This window comes from Aquarana catesbeiana, linkage group LG02 (genome assembly GCF_042186555.1).
Source record: "Aquarana catesbeiana isolate 2022-GZ linkage group LG02, ASM4218655v1, whole genome shotgun sequence".
Lineage (NCBI taxonomy): Eukaryota > Metazoa > Chordata > Amphibia > Anura > Ranidae > Aquarana > Aquarana catesbeiana.
In genome coordinates, this window is record NC_133325.1 from 413,530,030 (window position 1) to 413,552,984 (window position 22,955).

The 22,955-nt window shown below is 39.8% G+C and overlaps 1 protein-coding gene across 1 annotated transcript in view; it reads left to right on the forward strand.

The window, feature by feature from the left end:
* COL9A2 (collagen type IX alpha 2 chain) overlaps positions 1-22,955 on the forward strand; it is a 103,739-nt gene that overhangs the window by 66,527 nt on the left and 14,257 nt on the right. Inside the window, exons 13-26 of the mRNA XM_073615427.1 lie at positions 789-842; positions 3,081-3,134; positions 4,446-4,499; positions 5,310-5,363; positions 6,698-6,751; positions 7,757-7,810; positions 7,900-7,953; positions 9,215-9,259; positions 14,833-14,886; positions 16,095-16,148; positions 16,346-16,399; positions 17,798-17,869; positions 19,228-19,263; positions 19,353-19,397. Of these exons, the coding sequence (XP_073471528.1) occupies positions 789-842; positions 3,081-3,134; positions 4,446-4,499; positions 5,310-5,363; positions 6,698-6,751; positions 7,757-7,810; positions 7,900-7,953; positions 9,215-9,259; positions 14,833-14,886; positions 16,095-16,148; positions 16,346-16,399; positions 17,798-17,869; positions 19,228-19,263; positions 19,353-19,397 (738 nt within the window). The remainder of the gene's footprint in view (positions 1-788; positions 843-3,080; positions 3,135-4,445; positions 4,500-5,309; positions 5,364-6,697; positions 6,752-7,756; positions 7,811-7,899; positions 7,954-9,214; positions 9,260-14,832; positions 14,887-16,094; positions 16,149-16,345; positions 16,400-17,797; positions 17,870-19,227; positions 19,264-19,352; positions 19,398-22,955) is intronic.

Here is a 22,955-nt window from a genome sequence, read left to right on the forward strand (position 1 = left end):
TAAGATTGTGCCCAATCTATGCCACCTCATGGCTTTGATCCTTTCAACTGAGCACTTTAATAACACCTTAACTAACCTCTACTATGCCAAGATCAGATACATAGGCAGTGTAGCACTAACTGGATGCATCCAAATCATATTGCACTAGGATGTAGATCTGCTCTAGTTACTGCCTACCATGTATTCTGTGTGTACCTGCACATGCACATACATTCAAAAAAGTACTCGCATGTAAACTTGCACTGAAGGGTACACACGAATATGCACATAAACATGCATTTTATTGTACTGCATTTAAGTAGCTGTGACCAGGATATTACTGCAGCTAGCAGCTCAACTCAACTAGCAGCTCAAAGTGAAGGGTCTTGGAGCTGAACATACCAAAGCCTGTCTGGTGATTAGACGCATTTGACTGTAATTAAGTGAATAAGCAGTATTTCCTAAACACTGCTTTCATGGAAGTCAGCCTCCCTCTGTTCTTTTCTGTCAAGGGGCACGGTCTGCTACATTATGCCAAAACACTTTCAAGCCAACTAAGAAAAAAATGAAATATAAAATGATATAAAGCCTTGCAATAGGGATCTCTGCACTAACAAAGGAACGGATCACTACCGGACATGTAAAGAAAGTTATTGTTTATGGTGTGCCGTAATATTAATTTCTTGTTTTATTTTCTCGTAACTTCAGAAATTTTTATCTCAATATTAAAAACAATTACATTTTTTCAGTAAAATTAAAGCAACATTGTATATATCTTGGTTCAGTAGACCTTTTTTTTCCAATTACAGGGCACCAAGGGAGATGTAGGCATTTCAGGGGAACAAGGAATTCCAGGACCTCCGGTAATGTACAACCACCCATTCTTCAAAAATAAATGTCAGCATAGCCGATATCACTATAGAGTAGGATACAGGTAATAGTAGCATCTCATTCTCATGGTGTCCCCTCTTTCAGTGTCGTAGCACAAAATTGGGAAATCGGGAGCGCTAAGATTCACATTTACAAACTGTGATGACAGTTTCCTTCCTCTGTTTATCGATTCTCACTACCTACATATAGGAAAAAGAAGTATACAGAGAATGTTGATCAGACTCAGCTCTTTATAGTCCAGGAAATATAAAACCATCTTCTCTTGTTTGATAGTCTGACTCGTTAAAGTGGCTGAAAACCCTCACATATACCCAGTGAAGTAACTAGAATCAGGCTATACACAGAGATGAAACAAATCCTCTTACATAGGTTGTACCTAATTATTTCCAGCCATTTGTCCTCTACATCAGTTAAAAATCCAGAATTTATACAGGATTTCTCAGCTCTAGCAGCAGAGGACGGGTAACTGATGCCTCACAGTGCAGATCTTTGTGAAGACAGGTCTGAGCCCTGCTTGGATGAAAGATACCTTCCCACCCCCCTTACTGTACATAGAGATATCAGTCATAGACTGTGTGCTGGAGCTCCCTCCCCAACACACCTTTTCTATCTCACGGTGTCGGAAAACCTTTCAGAAGTGATACATACTGATAGCAGAGGAACAAGGCAGAAGAGAAAAACCACACTCACTGTTTTGGATAGAGACAAATACACAGTATATAAGGATGTGCTTTGTTCATATTTCATTTCTGAGGTTTACAACCACTTTAACTAGTAGTCCTGGCTATAATGGAAACTGCATGCTGCTTACAATAGCACATCTGGATAGCAGTTCTTACAAAAGTAAGTTCATGACATGACAGGCAGAGCTTTTACAAAAAGAAAGACTTTAGTCAGAGAGCATCTTTTTGTATGCCTTGAATTTCCTGTATAGTCCTACATTAGCAATGTGTTTGATGGTCCATTTTATACAAAATGTTGCAATCAAAAAAGTTGTTATGGAAATAGTAACATTTACTTCAAAATTTTTTATATAATATATATTGGTAAAAATGCATCATTCCCTTCCCTGCCATCTGCCTTGAAATGAGAACAGAACTTCATATAGCTTTCACTGAACTCACAAAAACAAATTGCTACCTGCCAAGCAAAAAAAATATGTACTGTATACTGTATATGGGGAGAAATTAGGAATCCTCAAAAATATAGTTTATAAAAGGGGTTTAACTTTTTTTTTCAAAGTTCAAAGCATTTTTACCTGTATCATACCCTTTCAAATAAATTGAAAGTATGCAGTTTTAGTTAAGGCTGACTATTGGGAGTGTAGGTTCTGCCTCTTACTTGTAGGCTGGAGAGTGGGCCTTGGCAACACCCTCCCACATGCCCTCACCTTTATCATATCCTTGTTGCTAACCTCACATAGTCCATCCCTTGATGTTTGAGGGGCAGCGTGCTCCCTCCTACACAGCCGAAGTCGCTCAGAAAAGGCAGTAGTGCGACTGCTGCCATGATGGCGAATTGAGGACCAATGATGATGGAAGCATAGCTGTCGCCACCTTGTTGACTGACCAGCCTAGATTCAGGGAACCCACACTCCTCACCCAGAGCCATGAAGCAGTGTCATATGCCTGGGGAGCAATAATGTTAAGGTGCATCGGCTTGCATGCACATATGTAAATTGGAAAAAAAATAGCAGTCTCCTTGAAAATAAAAGCAATGTAATTGTATTTCGTGCATGATGTACCCTTATTTACATTTGATTTTCAATTTCCGATTGATCTCACGCAGGCCAGCCAAAGGGGGTTGTCAAATGCCCAGGTCTGCGCTAGATTAACAATAACAGCTATAGCTCCCAATATCAATCCAGTGGCTGCAAATAAAATGTAGAATTAAATGTAATATTAGTCAGTTGACTCTTAAGTACTGAATAGCCTAGGGCCACAATACCTGAAGAAACAATATATCACAACTCATTGTGTTTGTTCTTTAAACCATAGAAATCTATTAGTTCCTAGAATGCACTCATAAGGTTCCTGGGCCTTCTCTCCAGTCCACAAGATGCCATGCCTGGAAACTTCAAAAAACAGACCTTTTGTTTTTTGTAGTTTATAGTATTATTAGACACTGGTTATTACAACATTGTTTTACTTCTACCATTATAATGTGCTTTGATAATTGTTCTAAAAATTATATTATTATTTGTGATACAGGGCCCTCAGGGAATCCGTGGTTACCCAGGGCTCGCTGGACCCAAAGGAGAAACTGTAAGTATCTATAAATGTGGACATTTGAGATAGATCTTTGAAATTTTGTGGTCAGCTTGAAAAATAAGGGTTTGTTATTAGTACATAAGATATTATAATATAATCATATCTAAAAGGCAGGGAAATCCCAGGTAGCACAGTGGGGGATAGGCTGCACCAAGGCTAATGCCGCGTACACACGAGCGGACTTAATGGCAGACTTTGCCCGGCGGACTTTTCAACGGACTTTACGATGGACTTTCTGAATGAACGGACTTGCCTACACACAATCAACCAAAGTCCGTCGAATTTGTACGTGATGACGTACGACCGGACTAAAATAAGGAAGTTCATAGCCAGTAGCCAATAGCTGCTACGCTAGCTGCCCTAGCGTGGCTTTTTGTCCATCGAACTAGCATACAGACGAGCGGACTTTTCGACCGGACTTGAGTCCGTCGGATAGATTTGAAACATGTTTCAAATCTAAGTCCGTCCAACTTTTGAGAAAACAAAGTCCCCTGGAGCCCACACACGATCGAATTGTCCGACGAATTGTCCGACGAAATCCCATCCGGCAAAGTCTGCCGTGTGTACGTGGCATTAGATTTACAAACTGTGATGGATTGTTTTCCGTATCTGTTTTCCTTTTCTTGCTACCTCTGGACATTTATGGCTAAATTCAGCAAGAGAATTATATGGGAATTGGGTACAGGGTTCATTGAGAGGATTTCGAAAGCCCTTTATATTTTTAGGAAACATCAAACCATCTTCTCTAGTTCGGTGGTCTAAGCAGTAGAAAAGTAGTCCTGTTGCCTCCAATAGCACATTCTAGCAGCCGTTCTCACTAAGATATGCACAACAGGAGAGGATTGTACAGAAGAAAGTATAATGAAATGTTATGAACTTGGGTCACAGAAAGGCCTCTTGTATGCCTTTGGATTTTCCCATTTAGTCATATATCAGCTATGTGTTTGATATCCCTTTATGTTTGATATCAGTAGAGAGAAAGAGAGTGTGCCTGTGTAAAGATAGTGCATGCTTATTACAATAAGCTATTACCTTTTGAAATTCACTTGCTTGTTCTAATCCTGTATTAAGTTGTATTGTAACTGTACTGTCTGCCCTTATGTTGTAAAGTGCTGTGCAAACTGTTGGCGCTATATAAATCCTGTATAATAATAATCTGTCTTGATGCACAGTGTCTACTGTGCTTATAGACATATGTAAAAGGAAGGAGGATCCCAGGTAAACCAAGTAAGCAGTGTAACAATATGTACATTTTCATACTCTTCTGTAACTGTTATTCTAAAATATGTTGTCTGAATTTCACAGGGACCAACAGGATATAAAGGGATGATTGGATCAGTTGGTGCAGCCGGGAAACCTGTAAGTTAATATAAAACTAAACACTTTCTTTGTCATGTTAATAGCATAATCTAAAAGAGTATACAGTATATAGTAGGTTTATGAATGATTTTTCTTCAATCTGTCTTAAAACCCTAACCCCACCCAGTTTGTCAGTCAGTGTTCCACTGTTCATTCTATCTGTCGGAGTAGCACAGTTGTTCTGCAGTGATAGATTTGTTGTATCGGACTTATGATCCTCTGTAAACAAATTACTTTTCTTAAAGTGAACTCTGTACTGTGCCAACTCAAACGTAAACTCTATAAAAACTATAAAGAATATTTATATATAGCAGCTATATTTTAAACAATGATAACATGGAAAAATGTGCACATTATAAAAGTAAATTTGTAAAGTTCAATGTAGCTCTATTCACATTAAACCAAAAGGAAACAAAAGCAAATGTAAATAAGGTGTTGTTTTTTGTGCATAACAATAAAAAAATTTCCCGTTGTGCATAAAGGCTTACACTTTATTTACACTTGTTTTCGTTTCCTTTTAGTTTAAAGTAAATAGCACTGTTTTGGACTTTACAAATTAGTTTAGGAGATGTGCACATTTTATTCTAGTTTGTGACCCTATTCAGAAGTGAGTTCATCTGCGCAACATTATATTTTGTGCAGTCGGAAGTGACAGAGGTGAAATTCCCCATCGACTTAGTGCAGATTTCTCAGTCCTCATTACAGAATCCCCTAGGGAGCAAGAGCATTTAATTAAACTGCACTTAGGGTGGTTATTATCACTAATGAGCATAGCCTTGTAGAGCTTTCACTTCTCTATGTCTTTTTCAGGGTGAGGAGGGGCCAAAGGGGCCCCCAGGAGAGCCGGGAGAGAAAGGAGATAAGGTGAATAATATTTTTTTTTCCTATTTAATATTCAAATCAAATGACTAAATGTGACATACATTTAAAGGTATGCTTGCTCTGTATTGTTTTCTATAAATGTGACGTTTGTCTATAGTAAGATTAATTGGAAGAATTCTATTTTAATATAGTTCTTATACATGCCAGTGTGTTTGTATACTATATTCTACATATACTGTGTTCCTATACTCACATCCTAATATGTATGCTGATAGCAATACTATTTAGTCACTGTCAGTGTTTGGACTTCCTTGCAGGCTAAACAACCTAAGCCTTTTAAGAGCATTACATCTAGCTTACATTTTCTTAAAAGACAAATGTCTTTAAGGGCTTTGTCCTTTTGGAAACCTAACTGCAATTATGTCAAAAGATCTCTTTCCCAAGCTCATTTTCGTGACAGAAAAAGTTAGTTCATATGAGGGAAGGAAAAGTGGCATGTTTACACTAAGCTTAGCCCACACCATTAACCAACAGAGCTTCTTATTCCTAAGATCAAGTAAAGGAATAGAAAATTGTCCATTCATATAAAGCAATTTATCTCTTATCCTGTCAAAGAACCAGTATAGAGGTGTTGTTATTAACATTATAAGTTCAGTTAGTTAGAGCCAAGGTTGTTGGGGCTGATACTTGTGTGGGCCAGACATTAATATTTTTTATCTTTTGCTTTATATTATTTATTAATAGTATTGGTAATATAAATTCCCTTTGCCCTATAAGAATTATCAACAATATTGGTAATATATATGTCTCTTAACAAAGAAATACATAGAGCTATAAAGGCCTCTTAACAGTAGATTCTTTCATAATTAAGTAACCCAACCACTGGGTGCATTCTGGCAACTAGCAGGGAACAAAAGGTAAGAAAATAGCATCAATGGTGCTCATAGTGGGTCCCAGGAATCCACGAGTGCCCATTTATTAATGAGTTCTCTGGCACTGCATTATATTGCCATGCCACTATCAAACAAAACTGTGGTTAATAAAGTCTATTGAAATCTGCAAGAAGCATATCTGTGTTTAAGGCACCAGGACAAATCCTATTGTCTTTGCTGATTACAAGCACCAACATATAGAATATTCACAGATTCAGTCTCAATAGGTCCCTCTACACATAAGCTCTTCTTGTGTAAATGCTCCAAGCATTCTGATAGAAAGGACCGTACATTTATACATAATGTATGGCAAAAATAACATTTTTTTTTTACGATGTGACATGTGTAAAATGTGTATCTCCAGTTGAGCCAACATTATATGTACACTGTGTCACTCATTTTCAATAATCTTATAATTATCTAACCAACAAAATATTGTTTCAGGGGTCCCGAGGTGTCATTGGACAAATGGGAGCAATGGGTCCTAAGGGAAACAATGTAAGTTTTATTTTGTGCTTTTAATGATATACAAATGAATGTATCAGTTTTGCTACAAAAAAAAAAAATGGTAAGAGGCAAGAAATAGAAAAGAAAGCCAAAGTAGGAAAGGGTTAGTGGGTGATGGGAAATGGGAAGACTATTATTATAAATGCAGTAAAAATAACAATTATGTTTTTTTTTTAACTAACTTCACTCAAAATTGTAATTCTGTGCTAAATGATGAAACCAAGCATCAATTAACTTTTCTTGCTTGGAAGAAGGAGGCCCTGAAATATGATAGACATCTTCTTCTTTCTTTTATAGCTCCTCAGATGTGTTAACTATTTCATTTATTTTTACATAATAGGTCAACCATAGTCTTTTTTACTTTGTTTATATCCTAATTTTTACTGTGGATTATACATAGCCTTCCATACACTTTGGGTAGTTCCCAATATAGAATTAGTATCAGCTGGTCCTGGAGGGTTTGGCACATTATCACAGGAATATATTTGTATATAATTTTTCCTGTCTGCCCTATTAGTGAAGCACTTTGTTAAGAAATGTAGCCTCAACTACAGGATTGTGCACAGGCTGAAGCTAGATGGTTTCCATTTCTGCTTTCGATGCCATCACTTGATGTGTAAAAGACTTTCTCCTTACATTATTTGTGTTTCCACATAGGATTATCGTACTTGCAGGCCTAGTTTTAGTATCCATTTGAACCTTGACAATAAATAATCATCACTCTTTCTCATCTAAATGAATGTTCATTTGTTAGTTTCTATTCAGTGTGAGTACAGTGTTTATCTTGTTCTGAACCATCAGTTATTCAACATCACATAGTTTTCTTGTGTAAATAGGCTTGGCCCACATTCATAATCATATTTCCAGATTAGAAAATGTATAGACCAATTGGTAATATGTAGTAATTTCTACCCATAAACATCTTTATCAGTATATTTAGAATTTTGAAAACATGTAGTTTCCTTTATATAGTCTTACATTTTTTTTGTCATTTAGGGTCTCCCTGGCATTGATGGCAAAGATGGAACTCCTGGTGTTAACGGAGTAAAGGTAAGTACCTCATTTGTTCTCCTATTCTATGCCATACAGCCTGTTTATTTCCATGCTTGCATCCTAATTCATGTTTCTGTCTTGTCTAGGGTAGCACTGGGCAAAATGGCATCCCTGGTTCACCTGGTCATCAAGGCTTAGCTGTAAGTATTTAACTGAAAAATAAATAAATGTAAAACATAGAAAACTTCTTTCAACATAGAGGTCTTGTCAAGTCAAGTGCTTTCAAATTAGTTGGAAGAAGTTAACCTGATACTGATTCCTGGTTATGGATTCTAGCAATTTGATAAGCTACCGGTTCGCCTTGCATCAACTTTTGAGGCAATATTGATGAGATCTAACCACAGGAGAAAAAAAGAAAAACTAAAGCGCTGATGTGAATCCTAAGTGTGATAATAAACCAATGAAGGAGATGTGAGCTGCAAACAACTAATTAGTGCTGTGACACCATTGCTGTGAATCAATATAAAGTGTGTTGGTGCGCTTATTATATCCTCCCAATTTGATAACTTAGTGCATGTGTGTTCAAACCTACACCATAATAAATATATTTTAAAATAAAAATGTATGAGTGCAAAAAAAAAGTACACCAAAAAAAAACTTGTAGGGGAACTGTTATCCCAAAATAATTGCTGACAAATACAAAGTGTGAGAAAAATAATTATGTGTCTACTGATACTAATCAAGGTCAGATCTGTATGTAAAAGTCCAGTCCGATGCCTTTAACAGACTTGCTTGTCATTCAAGATGGATCACAGTTGCATAACGAATTTCATTAGTAAGGTGATGGTTCATATGAAGATAAAGAAAAAAGCCATTATTGTGCAGTGATTTGAATAATATGGAACTGTGCAAACAATGTAATCCACTCACATGTTAGTAGCAACTAGATCGCTTGTGATAAAATGGTCAGACAGCTGCAACACCGCTCATGCAGCATTCGCTAGGTTGTCGAACACTTGCAATGCCGTCATTGACTCCACCCCCCGATGCGTTGCATCACATGTCACATGACTTTCTCAAAAGTTGTTAAACCTCTAAGGGTATTACGTAGAGTTTGTTTAATTTATTTACTGTTTTATTTACTGTAGATGTAATAAAATGCTTACAATATCTTCTATGTACAGTAGAATATGCATGCTATTAGATAACTCCTAAGTAAAAAATTATGTTTAGCATCAAATAATTGTTAAGATCCCCAAGTCTAAAATATGTATTCAGTTTAGGTACACAAAAGCTTAGTGGAGTATTACTTTAATCACCTATTTCTTTTGAAAATAGCGTTTGGCCACTAATGGAATCTTTTCCCAGTACTCACTGATGCATTAATGAGACAGAATGCATTTATTAGCAATATATTTTAAATGTCATCTACAAATCCTGACTTTCTTCCTTTTTTTGCAGGGGTTACCTGGACAAACAGGCACCAAAGGAGGTATTGGTCAAAAGGTATATATTTGATAGGATTATTTAACTTCGCCATATTGATATAGTAATAATGGATTTTTTGATCATTCTTAATGTAACTCGATGTACTCTCAGAGGTGTTTATAGCTTTTATGCTGCTTGAAGGGAAGTGTGAAATTGCTTCCAACACAGTTAGAATCAGACTTTGTACATAATAATTAAACAGTGTAAGAAACACAACATTAATCAGCTATGGTTGTAAGAAGGGAATTGCAGGGTTACTTTCCACACAAACAAATATTCCGATTGAGCAGTCCACCTTACTGCTCTAAAAACATTTTGTACTATCTTCTCACACATATTACAATCTAATGAGCTAATGAAAAAAATACAGGTAATCTAGGCACTTTCATTCACCCTCGTCCAGTTTTTCTTTTTGAATTGGATCTTTTATGACTTCACATATATTGTACTCCAATGTAACTCGTGTTGCCATCTAAAGAGAAACATACTGAAAAACAGATACATTGCTATTACTAAACTTTTCTTTTGTAAAGACTGGTTGATTGGCTGTTACTCTAATCCAGAGGGTTCCCGGTTTAGTACAGTCTGAGGCCAGTACTCTGGCAATGAGATAATGTAATAAGTAAATATGACTAACCACATTTACATATGTATTATTACAAATATTACAAACAAAAATGTTTCTTAACCAGGGGTGAACACTGGGCAAACTACACATGCCCAAAAAACTTCATATGTAATAGACCTTATCCTTCAGCCCCACTGCAGCACCACCTTCATACTTGCCAACAATTACTGACTGTCAAAATGGTAGCCTGGACTTGCTGTGTACATATAGCAGCTGTAGAAGCTTCTGCTGTCAAATTTGCCACAGTGTTTGTAAACACTGTTCAGGCGCTAGATCAAGGGGTACAAAGTCACATTGTTACTTTTGTATCTACTCTAGTTCATTCATATATGCAGACTAAAAGGGAAGAGCTTTGCTCTGCCCATGATGTTCCTTAAAGTGATTGTAGATGTTTTTTCTTTTTTAAACAAATAGATTTATACTTACCTGCTCTGTGCAATGGAATTGCACAGAGTGGCCCCAAACCTCCTTTTTCTTGGTCCCCCACTGATGCTCCTTGCTTCTTCGTCACTGACTTTTATTGACAGCAGAGGGAGCCAATGACTGCCTCAGCAAAGCCTGTGAGACTGTGAAGTGAGGGGAGAGAAGAGCTGCAGATGGGCACAGCCTGGGCTAAATCTAGCTTGTCTAATGTGGGGTTGCAGTGAAAAATAGGGGGGGGGGGGGCAGAGGATGGGATATCAGCAGGGCAGTGTACAGGTTGTCATTAGGGCAGAAGATGAGGTCAGCAGTTTATACGGCAGTGTACAGGGTCATCAAGGCAGATGACAGAGGTCAGTAGTAAGTGGTATAGAGTTCAAAGGCCAGTAGTAGATGAGGCAGAGTTTGGGGTCATAAAAAAAACCCCATAAAATAGGGAAAAGAACAATGCTGAAAATTTGGATAGTATGCATATTACAGGCTCAACTTGATAATAGGTTGGGTTCCCAAGGCCAAACAGAGTATGCAGAAAAAAGGAAACAAGCCAGGCGGGTTTGTAAAGAGGCTTCAATATGGCACTCTAGAGATTCTCTAGAGTGCCATATTGAAACCCCTTTACAAACCTGCTTGGCTTGTTTCCTTTTTTCTGCTGAGTTCGGGGTCAGTAGTAAGTGACACGAAGGACAGATTTTGCAGTGGACGGAGCTTAAAGGGTTGATTACACAGAATCTGTGACTAATCACTGTATAGTTGGCACACATATAGAACAGTCCTTGTACCCACAAAATACTCCTTACTATGTCACAAGTGTCCCCAGGGTGCTTTAGCCTTACCTCAGGGTCCCTAGAGCCCCCCTTATACAGGGTCCCCAGAGTCACTCGTCTTACATTGGGGTCCCTAAATCCACCCACCTTCTATCAGGATCCATAGAGTCGCCCTACTAACATCAGGATTCCTAGAGTCACCTCCCCACGTCAGGGTCCCAGAATCACCTTTTCTTACATCAGGGTCCTCAGAGCCCCCCTCCTTAAATCAGAGTCACTCTCTTAAAGGAGAGTCCCCAGAATTTCCCTGGTTACATCAGGTCCCCAGAGTTCCCCTTTACATCAGGTCCCCCTCCTCCTTACATGAGGGTCCCAAGAGCCCCATCTAAATTATAGGCAACAAGAATGAAAGATAAAAGGAAGGGGGCATGTCTATGCATCTATCCATCTATGGGCAGGCTGGTTGTACTGAAGACGATCAATCGATCAACTTCAGTACAACTAGCCTGTTTTTTTTTCCATACGATTACTGCCGAAGGCTATAGCCGGCAGCAGTAATCATTGTATTCTAACAGCATGGAAACCTTTTGCTGTCAGCATACAATAGTGGGAGAGAATCAAACTATTTTCTTTCCTTCAACCTGTGTTAAGTAAAAGGGTGAGGGTTGAGGAGAGATACTGATGCCTAAACATTTTTTACCCTCATTCAAAGAATGCATCAAGGTAAAAAATCTGAGTAAGTAAAGAAAGCGTAATGCTGCGTACACACGATCGGACTTTCTGGCATACTTGGTCCGGCAGACTTCCCGACGGACTTTGTCCGCCAGGTGCGCCGGACTTTCTGAACGGACGGACTTACCCACACACAACCAGACTTTCCGGCAGGCTAGGTCCGCCCGTCTTTCCGACGGACTTTCGCCGGAGTTGCGACGGACTTTCAGAATGAACGGACTTGCCCACACATGGACAAGTCCGTTCATTTTGAACGTGACTCGGGTACGACGGGACTAGAAAAGGAAGTCAATCTTGCCGCTTTTATTAACATCACCCGGTGACAACGCCCCCTAAAATGTCACAGTCCCAGCATGCCCACTTCATAAGGGGGCGGGGTCTCCACCTATATAAGTCACAGCGGAGCCCTTAGAGAGCAATCCAGCCGGAGGGAGCGTCGTGTCAACATCTGGAGAAGAGAAGAGGGAAGAAGACAAGAAGCCCAGAAGTCCGGACCTCCGTTGGCAAAAGAGCGGCATGAAGACAGCGGAGGAGCCGGCAGAAGAACTGGAACACCGGAAGAAGACCCCCAAAGTCGGAGGAAGACCCCCGAAGCCAGAGGAAGACCCCCCGGAGCTGTTTAATAAATTATTTTAAAAACCTGTGTAATATGTTTTATTATTGACACTTTTTCCCTAGGTGAATGGGTAGGGGTACCATGTACCCCATACTCATTCACATAGGGTGGGGGGCCGGGATCTGGGGGCCCTCTTATTATAGGGGGCTCACGGATTCCGATAAGCCTCCTGCCCGCAGACCCCGAAAACCAACGGCCAGGGTTGTCGGGAAGAGGCCCTTGTCCTCATCAACATGGGGACAAGGTGCTTTGGGGTGGGGGGGCCGCAGGGCGCCCCCCTGTCCCAAAGCACCCACCCCCCCATGTTGAGGGCATGCGGCCTGGTACGGTTCAGGAGGGGGGGGGTGCTCGCTCATCCCCACCCCCTTTCCTGACCGGCCGGGCTGCGTGCTCGGATCGGGGTCTGGTATGGATTCTAGGGGGGACCCCACGCCGTTTTTTCGGCGTAGGGGCTTCCCTTTATAATCCATACCAGACCTAAGGGCCTGGTATGCCCCGTGCTCACCGCAATAGGAACATTTTTTTTCCTATTGCAGAGAGCGCGAAATGCAATACCCTGCCCTTGCGTAAGTATGCCGGAAAGTCCGCTCGTGTGTACGCGGCATTTGAGTGTCTACTTTTCTTCCTCTGTTTTTTGCCTGAGTCACTTCTTACAGTCTATCTAGACAAGAGGTGTCCAACCTGTGGCCCAAAAGTCGAATGCGCCCCAAGATGGCTATAAATGTGGGTCAGCACAAAATCGGGAACTTACTTAAAATTTTTGATTTCTGGGGGGATTTTTTTGTAAAAATGCATTTACACTTAGTGAACACATACGACCGAAAAAAAAAACATTGACAGTGTCTCTTTACTGGACTTTTAGGCTGCATTCACACCTGAGCGTATCGCTTATAGGCCTTTTTTCTGGAGTTTTTTTTAAGCTTTTTTTGCAGCTTTTTTACAAACTTTTTCAAAGCGTTAATGAAGTGTATTACAAGCGTTTTCACAGCTTCAAGCATTTTTGTTTAGCCAATTTAAGCACTAGGGGGAGGAGAGGGAGAGGGAATTAAGGGTGGAGGGATGCTGTTTGAGCATTTTTTCAAGCGTTTTACGAACATTTTTCTGCTCAAGTCAGGCGTTTCTATTGAAGTCTATGGAACCAAAAATGCTTGTAATCTGCCAAAAAAATCAGTTCATGTACTTTTTTGAGCTTCAGGCATTTTGCTTCAAGCGACAAAACGCTCATATGTGAACAGGTGCCGTTGAAATGAATGGGATTTTGCTTGTTGGGCATTTTGAGACTTTTGAGATGAGCGTTTTACAAGCGTTTTATGAGCTGAAAACTCTCAGGTGTGAATGCAGCCTTATACGTTTTTATGTTATTTATGTCATCAGTTTTCAGCAGCACCTATATTTGTGAGCAACTATTTTTAAGGATGAAGCACACAAAGGTCAAAATTAGAACCAAAATTTCTGATGAACACCTTGAGAATTAATTGACAATTGCTACTACTTCCATCGAACCAGATATTGATGCGTTATTTTATTAAAGTCAGTGTCAAATATCGCGCTAGTTTTATGTTGCCCTCTTTTACTTTTATATTAAAAAATATTACAAAAAAGTGAAGTTTTATTACTCAGATAGGTACATTATCTATATCAGTGATCCTTAACTTGTGATCTGCCAGCTTTGTTCTGCTCATCAGCTGCCCTTATTGTTAATGTATTTTATGTGTGGCCCATGACAATTCCTCTTCTTCCAATGTGGCCCAGTAAGGTCAAAAGTTTGGACACCCCTGATCTAGGCAATCCCAAGAGATGGCTCCACTCCAATCCAGCACACAGCAGGTGTGAGGTCCAAAGCCTTAGCTCTGCATGTTTTGCTACAAGACTGTAGGGGTGTGTCTTTTTTACGTCCACTCAGGTCTCATATTACATTTAGCTCTGTGCTCTGTGCTGTGCAGTGTGTGACATCAGATTATCACCCCCTACCTTCTTGAGTTAAGTTATGCTGTCTAAATTCTGTACTTTGAAAGACTGTAGAAAAGAGAGGGCTGCAGATAAACAGGTACAGCTAGGACAGTAGGCTAGTCACTTCAGTGGTTATATGTAAGAGTTTATCACTTTAATCTTAGAACTGTGACTGCTTTGTCAAACTGAGTAGCCAGTTTACACTTCATGTATTCCCGCAATGAAGGACAAGAATTTTCCTACATGTAAATGTGATTCAAGCAGCAATCTCATTCTTTCCTAGGTAGCTGGTTCACATCCATGCACTGCACAGGAGAAACTCTATGGGCCTATTCATATCTATGCATGTACAGTACCCACATACACTGCAGCACAGAAACTTAAGGCCCTAAGACACATATTTAAAATACGGGTTATAAATAACATACTTGCATATATGAAACATCAACAATTCAATAATTATCCAATCATCTTCTTTTAGGGTGAACCAGGTTCACGTGGAGAGCCAGGGTTCTCTGGACCTCCAGGAAAACTGGTAAGTGTTTCACAAAAATGTTCTTTTTTAAAATATTTTTACACCAGTACAGTTTAAAGGCCATTCACACCCAAAATCAATATTTCACGTTTCAAACATGACATACTACCTTTACAGAGCGGGAAATTTGTATCTTGCTTCTTCAGTGGATTCTTCATAACATTAAATAAAATTGTTGGGAATCCAGTTTCAATGACACATTCATTATGGGCTTGTGAGAGGGAGTAAATATGCAAACTAATGTGAGAAAATCTCATCTTTAGCAACACTAAGTGATATGAGAAGCTTGCCTAGCAGGGTATTCAGCCTATTAAAGTTGAAGATGGAAATGAAAAGCGGAACTTCAGTCATTTTTCAATTTTCCATATATTAAATCCTCTGCCCTTGTTGTTTTAACTTTGGATAGTAAAACTTTTTTTTTCTGCCAGTAAATACCTTATACAGCCCACTTCCTGTTTCTAGTCTAGGCTTATGACATCACAGCTCTCTCTCTCTCACTCTTGTGAGAGTTTGCCAGCAAGGCAGAGGGTATGAGTCATAAGAGGGCCAATGAGAGCTGCAGAGCTGGAGGTGTGTCTGTGTAATTCCAGGAAGTGAACAGGCAGCAGCTTCAGCTGCCCACAATTAAAATGATTGCAGCCAGACTCAGTGGAGGGAGATTTCTGCAGCATATTTGGCAAGTACAGAATCACAGTATATATAAAATAATATGCAAAGTGGTTGGAGGGAAGCTTCAGAATGGCAAAGATGTTTTTATTACAAATTATGTGAGCAGACTGCAGTTCCTCTTTAAGTAACTTTTGTATTGTTATACTTAGTAAGATAATTCTGACCTTAGTTGCTTTATTTCCACTGATTGTTGAGATGAGACTATAATATTATATACGAGTGAATACAATTATTTTCTATAAAAGCAGAACATACTTTGTGCTTGAAAAGTGAATCATGCTGTATTACAGCATGCTACTCACTAAGAAAAACACTTGAATGATTAATAGAAAATAAATAAATTTAACCTGACTATAGTCACTGCTTTTATTGAATTTGATTGTCGACAGAATTCAGAATTATATGTAATAAATTATCTGCATTACTGCTACAACAAATATAATTTCTAAAAAGGGAGAATGTAGAACATGCAAGCACGTCCCAATGCTGTTTTCGTATAGTATTTTTCTCTTCTAGTAAGTATTATTGTTGTCTTTCAGGGAGAAAGGGGTCCACCAGGAGAAGTTGGCCCCAGGGGTATTGTAGGTATAAAAGTAAGTATGTTTAATATTTGACTCTGTATACTATTCCTAATAATTAAAGTTAAGAATTTGCATGTTGATCTGTGCTTTCTAGCATTTTACTATGAGTGTATGGAACATAGCTAATACGCTAAGTTTTATACCTTATAATTTTCAGTATTCTCCATAATTACTGTTACAAAAGGTAATAATGTATTTTTTTATTATAGGGTGATCGTGGTGAAAGAGGACAGGTTGGACCAGGTGGTGTTGAAGGAAAAGCAGTGAGTAGAAATAGAACAGCATAAAATTATCAGATCTTTACAACATTTAAAGATGATCCAGTTTTCCTGTAATACTTTAAAAATACATATTTATTTAGAAAAAAAACCCAATAATTTACAGACTTTAACATTGAGATTGGTTTATTGAAGTACTTGATGCTGCTGTGGTTTATAGCACTAGAGGGCACATGGCCTTTAAAAAAATGCCTTATACCATGGGTAGGCAACCTGGGGCCTTCCAGCTGTTACATAACTACAAGTCCCATCATGTCTCTGGGACTAATTGTAATTGCCAGCCTTGCAATGCCTCATGGGAAATGTAGTTCCACAACAGCTGGGGGGCCCCAGGTTGTCTACCACTGCCTTATACCAACATAAGATGTTAGGAGACCTGTACAGGATATTTTACTAGTGATGAGTGTACTGGCTTAGTTTCAGTTTGCTGGATGTTCATCAAACCCTCTCTCTGTGATATGGGGGCAAAGTACTTAGCAAGGGCAACCCCTAGCAAGGTACCTTCTCCATGTTGGGAACATGTGGCCTGGTATGCTCCAGGAGAGAGTGGAGCTGACGATTCATGGCCCTCCCTTTCCAAGTCCAGCCAGGATGCATACTTGGATAAGGGTCTGTCATGGATTTTAAGGGGGACTCATGTAATTTTTTTTTTTCTTTAGGACATATGGCCTGGTGCTGTTCAGGAGTGGAAAGAGGGCTGTACACCATGCAAAATTTCTAATACCAGACCGCTTGTGCCTAGTATAGATTTTGAGGGGGTTGCCTGGGGTTTCCTACAAATCTATACTTGACTCTTATTCGAGCACGCAGCTTGGTTGGCCAGAAAAGGAGAAGCAGCGAAGTGTGCCTCCCCATCCTGAACCATATGCCCTTAGCACATTGTTTCCATGTTAATGGGGACATGGACCTTTTCCCCACATCCCTGGCCTGGTGGATGTGGGGGTCTTTGGGGGCCTATTGGAATCTCAAAGCTCCTTTTATAATAAAGAGGCCTTCAGATATCCAGCCTGCCCATGTAAATGAGTAAGGGATACTTAGTACCCTTGGATACATATTCACACACAAAAAAAAAGATACATATATATATATATATATAGACACACACAATTATCCCATGATGAAGAGGGCTGCTCTGTGAAAAGCTATTGCACAGAGCAGTTAAGTATAGGCATGTTTGTTTTTTTTATACAAAAAACCCCCAAAGGTTTACAAACACTTTAATGTCATCCGCCGATTGTAACTTTTTTTGTCTGCAAACTACATTAAAACTATTATAACATAATAGAAACTACTTACATGGATTGGATATATTATGCTTCATAGGACAATTAAAATCGGTATAACTTATTTGATTTCACATGAAAACTTTTTTCTTTCATACAGGGAGTAAAGGGTGAGCAAGGACCTCCTGGAATACCAGGACCACAGGGTATTCCTGGAGTAAAAGGAGACAAGGTAATGTTCTGATAATCTGGTATTATTCAGAATCATATTTTATTGTATTTGTTATGTAGTCTATATTTTATCTAAAGGGAAAGTATCGTGTATTTCAGGGAGCACATATTTTAAAGTGTATGAAAAATAATACCACTTATTTTATATGCTCCCTTTTGGTCCATTAAATATGCTATTTAATATTATTTTTTTTATCTGTTGGATTAGTGTAAGAAAACATAGTTTTTGATCCTGCCCGAATCTTGTGAGCTAATCATTTCCTGTGTTCTTTGCTTGTACTGTGCTTTTATTGGCATTATTCCCAGATCCCTCTGTGGACTACAAAACACCTTATCCTTATGTTATGCAGAAAAGAAGAGGGTAAGGTGTTCTGTGATCCTGTCCCAAGTCGGCAACACATATTTGCTATAGATAAAGTATGATGAGTGAAACAGGAAGCATGTTACTATTAGCAGGATCACTAGGTGAAAATAAAGGAAAAAAGGCCTGCAAAAAAGGAACCCATGCAGCCACCACATCTTAGAACAGGAAAGCTGCAAAATATTATTATTTTATTTTTGTACTTGGGTTTAGACACCCTTTAAATTATTATACTTGTAATACTTAGGTTTATATACCCTTTAAATTATCATTACAGTGTTTATTGTGCTTTTAATATAATTTTTAGCTTTTTTTTAGGCGTTCTTTCATATTTTTGTTTTTGTCATAAATATAGAGGATAGATTAATATCATTCTGCACTAAGTGACAGAATGCAATTACTCTACTTCTCTCTTAACAGCTACATAAGTAATGCATTATTTTCAATGAGTCATATGACTGAAACTTGTATTGTGAGTAGGAGCTGTATAAACACACTTTTTTTATCAGCTTTTCTAAACAATAGCACTGGGACCCCAATACAACTATTCTTTTATTTCTCTGTAGACTAAAGTGTGCCCTTAAATATAATGGTACGAATAAAAATATTATTGCATCTGAAAAGATTGTTCAGTCACAAATTTTTTAGCAGGTTGAACAGAAGATGGTTTCTTTAGTCTGAGTTCCTGGCATGAGTAACACGGGTGTTGCTATTTTTCAGTTTATGCGCAATTTACAGGGAAACCAGGAATGAAAACATTGATTGGATCTGACCATTGGCTATATCTTCTAGCACACTGCTCTACCCTTTGTCATCACCTGTAAACTGAATCAATGCATTAATGAAACGACAAATGAGTGTAAACCACGCTGAATGTTGCTATAGCTCATAATGTATAGTATTTGCTGAAATTTAAGCTATCTTTTTATCTTATGTAGCCTATGGATGCTTTTGTCTCCTACACTAGACTTACTCATATATCCATCTTCTCTTAACAGGGTTTCCCAGGAAAGGTTGGAGGAAAGGGTGATGTGGTAAGGGGTTTATACCTTTATTAAATCACTATCTCCTTTTTTATCTTTACCTAACCACACTTGCTGACAATTCATTGTTTCTTTTTCAGGGTGACCCGGGAGTTGAAGGTTTGGCTGGAGAGAAAGGAGAAAAGGTTAGTAGATCTGATCAGTCCTCATAGTCCTTATAGAATTTTTGTCATTCTTTTGTGGGGTATTGGTGTCATGCTGTCTTGTGCCACATTTACAGTGGCATTTTCAGGAATGTTTATTAATGAGTTTTGTTATGTTCACTGTCAGTGCATAGTTCCAGTCCTGGAAATGAACCTATTCATGAAACCTTACTAACCTTACTATTCATGAAACCTTACTAGACTTGCCACCGGGCAAGGGTTGTGTGGATGAGGCCCTTGTCCCCATCAACATGGGGACCCCAAAACACTCTCTCAATGTTGAGGGCATGTGGCCTGGTACGATTCAGGAGGGAGCGCTCTCTCGCCTCCCTTTTCCTGCCTGCCGGCCTGCCAGGTTGCGTGCTTGGATAAGGGTCTGGTATGGATTTGGGGGAACCCTACGCCATTTTTTTTAAAGTTTGGGGCAGGGTTCCCCCTTAAAATCCATGGCAGACCTGAAGGGCCTGGTAAGGATTTTGAGGGGGACCCCCACGCCATTTTTTTTTATTTGGCACAGGGTTCCCCTTAATATCCATAGCAGATCTGAAGGGCCTGTTATGGATTTTGGGCGGACCCCCACGCAAATAATTCTTCTTAATTTTGGTGCGGGGTTCCCCTTAATATTTATACCAGACCCAAAGGGCCTGGTAATGGACGGGGGGGGGGGACCCAAGAATACATTACAGCCGCGATCAGTTTTGAATGCAATTTTTTCCTTTAGAAATGTCATTTTGCTGTGGTACTGTTCAAAACACGGGAAAGATGTGCTACTTTACAGGCAGACTAAAGACACCTCCCAAGCATGATATTTAAAGGAATATTTAATGTTTATTGTTTCACTTTAAGCATTATTAATATCACTGCTCCTGAAAAAATGACTGTTTTTAAAACTTTTTTGCATTGATACATGTCCCCTGGGGCAGGACCCAGGTCCCCACGCTGTTCTTTCAATGATTTTTATCTATATTGCCGGGATCTGACAATACATTACAGTCGCAAGCGGTTTTAAATTACATTTTTTCCTGTAGAAACGTAATTTTGCTGCGGTACTGTTCTAAACACGGGAAATATGCGCTACTTTCCAGGCATACTAAGCACACCCCCCAGGCATGACATTTAACCACTTTTAGCCCGGCCTATAACAGACTCACAGCAGGGAAGTGGTTCTGTTATCCTGACTGGGCATCATATGACATCCAGCAGGATATCATGCCGGCGCGCGCCTGCGGGGGCGCGCAGCGAGGTGGTTGCGAGTGCGGCGTGTCAGTCTGACACACCGCATCTCCGATCTTGATGAGAAGCCTCTGGCAGGGGCTTCTTACTACGTGATCAGCTGTGACCAATCACAGCTGAGCATCGCGAGAACCAGGAAGTGCCGGTAAATGGAGGGGGGGGGCTGTGGTGATAATCAGCACATTGATTATCACCACAGCCCCCACTAAATGTACCAATCAACTGACAATCGGTGCCCAGTCAGTGCCCCATCATAACCCCCTGCCAGTTCCCAATAAAGTGCCAATCAGTGCTCATCACAGTACAAATCAGTGCCCACCCTAGTACCAATCAGTGTCCATCACAGTGCCAATCAGTGCCCAGCATTAATACCTGTCAGTACCTGCCCATCAGTGCCATCTATTAGTGTCCATCAAAGCCACCTGTCAGTGCCGATCAGTGCCATCGGTCAGTGCCCATCAGTGCCGCCTGTCAGTGCCCATCAGTGCCGCCTGTCAGTGCCCATCAGTGCCGCCTGTCAGTGCTCATCAGTGCTGCATATCAGTGCCACCCATCGGTGCCCATCAGTGCTTCATATCAGTGCCCATCGGTGCTGCCTCATCAGTTCCCATCAGTGCCGACTCATCAGTGCCCGGCAGTGAAAGAGAAAACAAAATTTTATAACAGGAACGAAGAAAAACTTTTTTTTTTCAAAAATGACTGTCTTTATTAGTTTGTTTAGCAAAAAATAAAAACTGCAGAGATATTTGTGGGAAGAAAATGATAAAAATTTTGTTTGGGTACAGTGTTATATGACCGCGCAATTGTCATTCAAAGTGCTACAGCACTGAAAGCTCAAAATTGTCCTGGGCAGGAAGGGGCGGAAGTGCCTGGTATTGAAGTGGTTAAAGGAATATTTCACCTTTATTGTTTCACTTTAAGCATTATCAAAATCACTGCTCCTGAAAAAATTCCTGTTTTGAAAACATTTTTTTGCATTGATACATGTCCCCTGGGGCAGGACCCAGACCCCCTTTTTATGGCAATAACTTGCATATAAGCCTTTAAAATGATCACTTTTGGTTTTTCATGTTAGTGTCCCAAAGACTTCAATGGCGTTCCATGGCTTTCGGATTTGCCGCGAACGTTGCTTAACAATCGCTGTTCGGCAAACACCTGATGTTCGAGTTGAACTTGCGTTCGACTCGAACATCGTGCTCATCCCTAATCCTTAGGTATGAAGTTTTACTGTTATGATGGTTTCATGAGGTTTGGGAATTGCACATTTGTGCCCAAAAAGGTTGCATGTTCCCCACAAGAAATAAGACACAACCTGTAAAGCAATGCATTGGTCAGATTTACTCAAACTGGTGCACACTGAATCTGGTGCAGCTATGCATAGTAACCAATCAACTTCTAAAGTCAGCTTGTTCAATTAGGCTTTGACAATGAAACCTAGAAGCTGATTGGTTACTATGCACAGCTGCACCAGATTCCGTGTGCAGTCGTTTTAGTAAATCTCCCCCCATTGTCTTTGCCCCAGGTCAGCTGAGTCACAAGAGCTAATGATTTGAATGAATGGATAACCCAACCTCCTTTCTATATAAGGATGGTCTCAGAGCAGCCATATTGCCAGTTTGTGTTGGAACTGTTAGGGAGAGCCAAATGTTCTGTGTAGGCAGAGAGATACTGTTTTTTTTTCTTTTTTTTTTTTTTCTTTCTTTTTTCTTTTGGCCTATGTACATATCATCCATGGCAGTGTCTAACTCCCCATGTATTTTTTGGCAAAAGCTTACTTATTAGACCTACAAATGGGCAGAATTGAAGAACAAAAATCACTCTCCCCACCCCCATAAACTGCAGTGGGGTGTGCTTTCTAGCAAAATCACAAATGTTTGTGAACCTAACCCAGGCAGACTCACTCATTCCTATTCATCCTTACAGCAAAAAAAGAAGTCATTGAACCACTTGCCAACCACACAATAGCCAAAATATGGCTACAGCAAGTTCGTCCAGTTCTGGGAGGGCATCTTTTGATGTCCTCCCAGAACCCCACCCCCCCTGCACGCCCTTGAGACTTGCATCAGATGCACTCTGTGATCGCTGTGTCCTTTGGACATAGCTGATCACAGATTGAGGTAAAGAGCCAATCACAGCAGCCCCATGTAAACAAATGCCAGTTATCAGCATTTCCTTTCCTCAGAGCTGTCACTGTGTAAGGAAAGCAAAGTTGATAACCGGCTATCCTGTGACAGAGCACATTTACACCGATAATCAGGGCACTGGTCTTTAGTGCCCTGATTATCAGTGCAGCCCCATCAGTGCCAA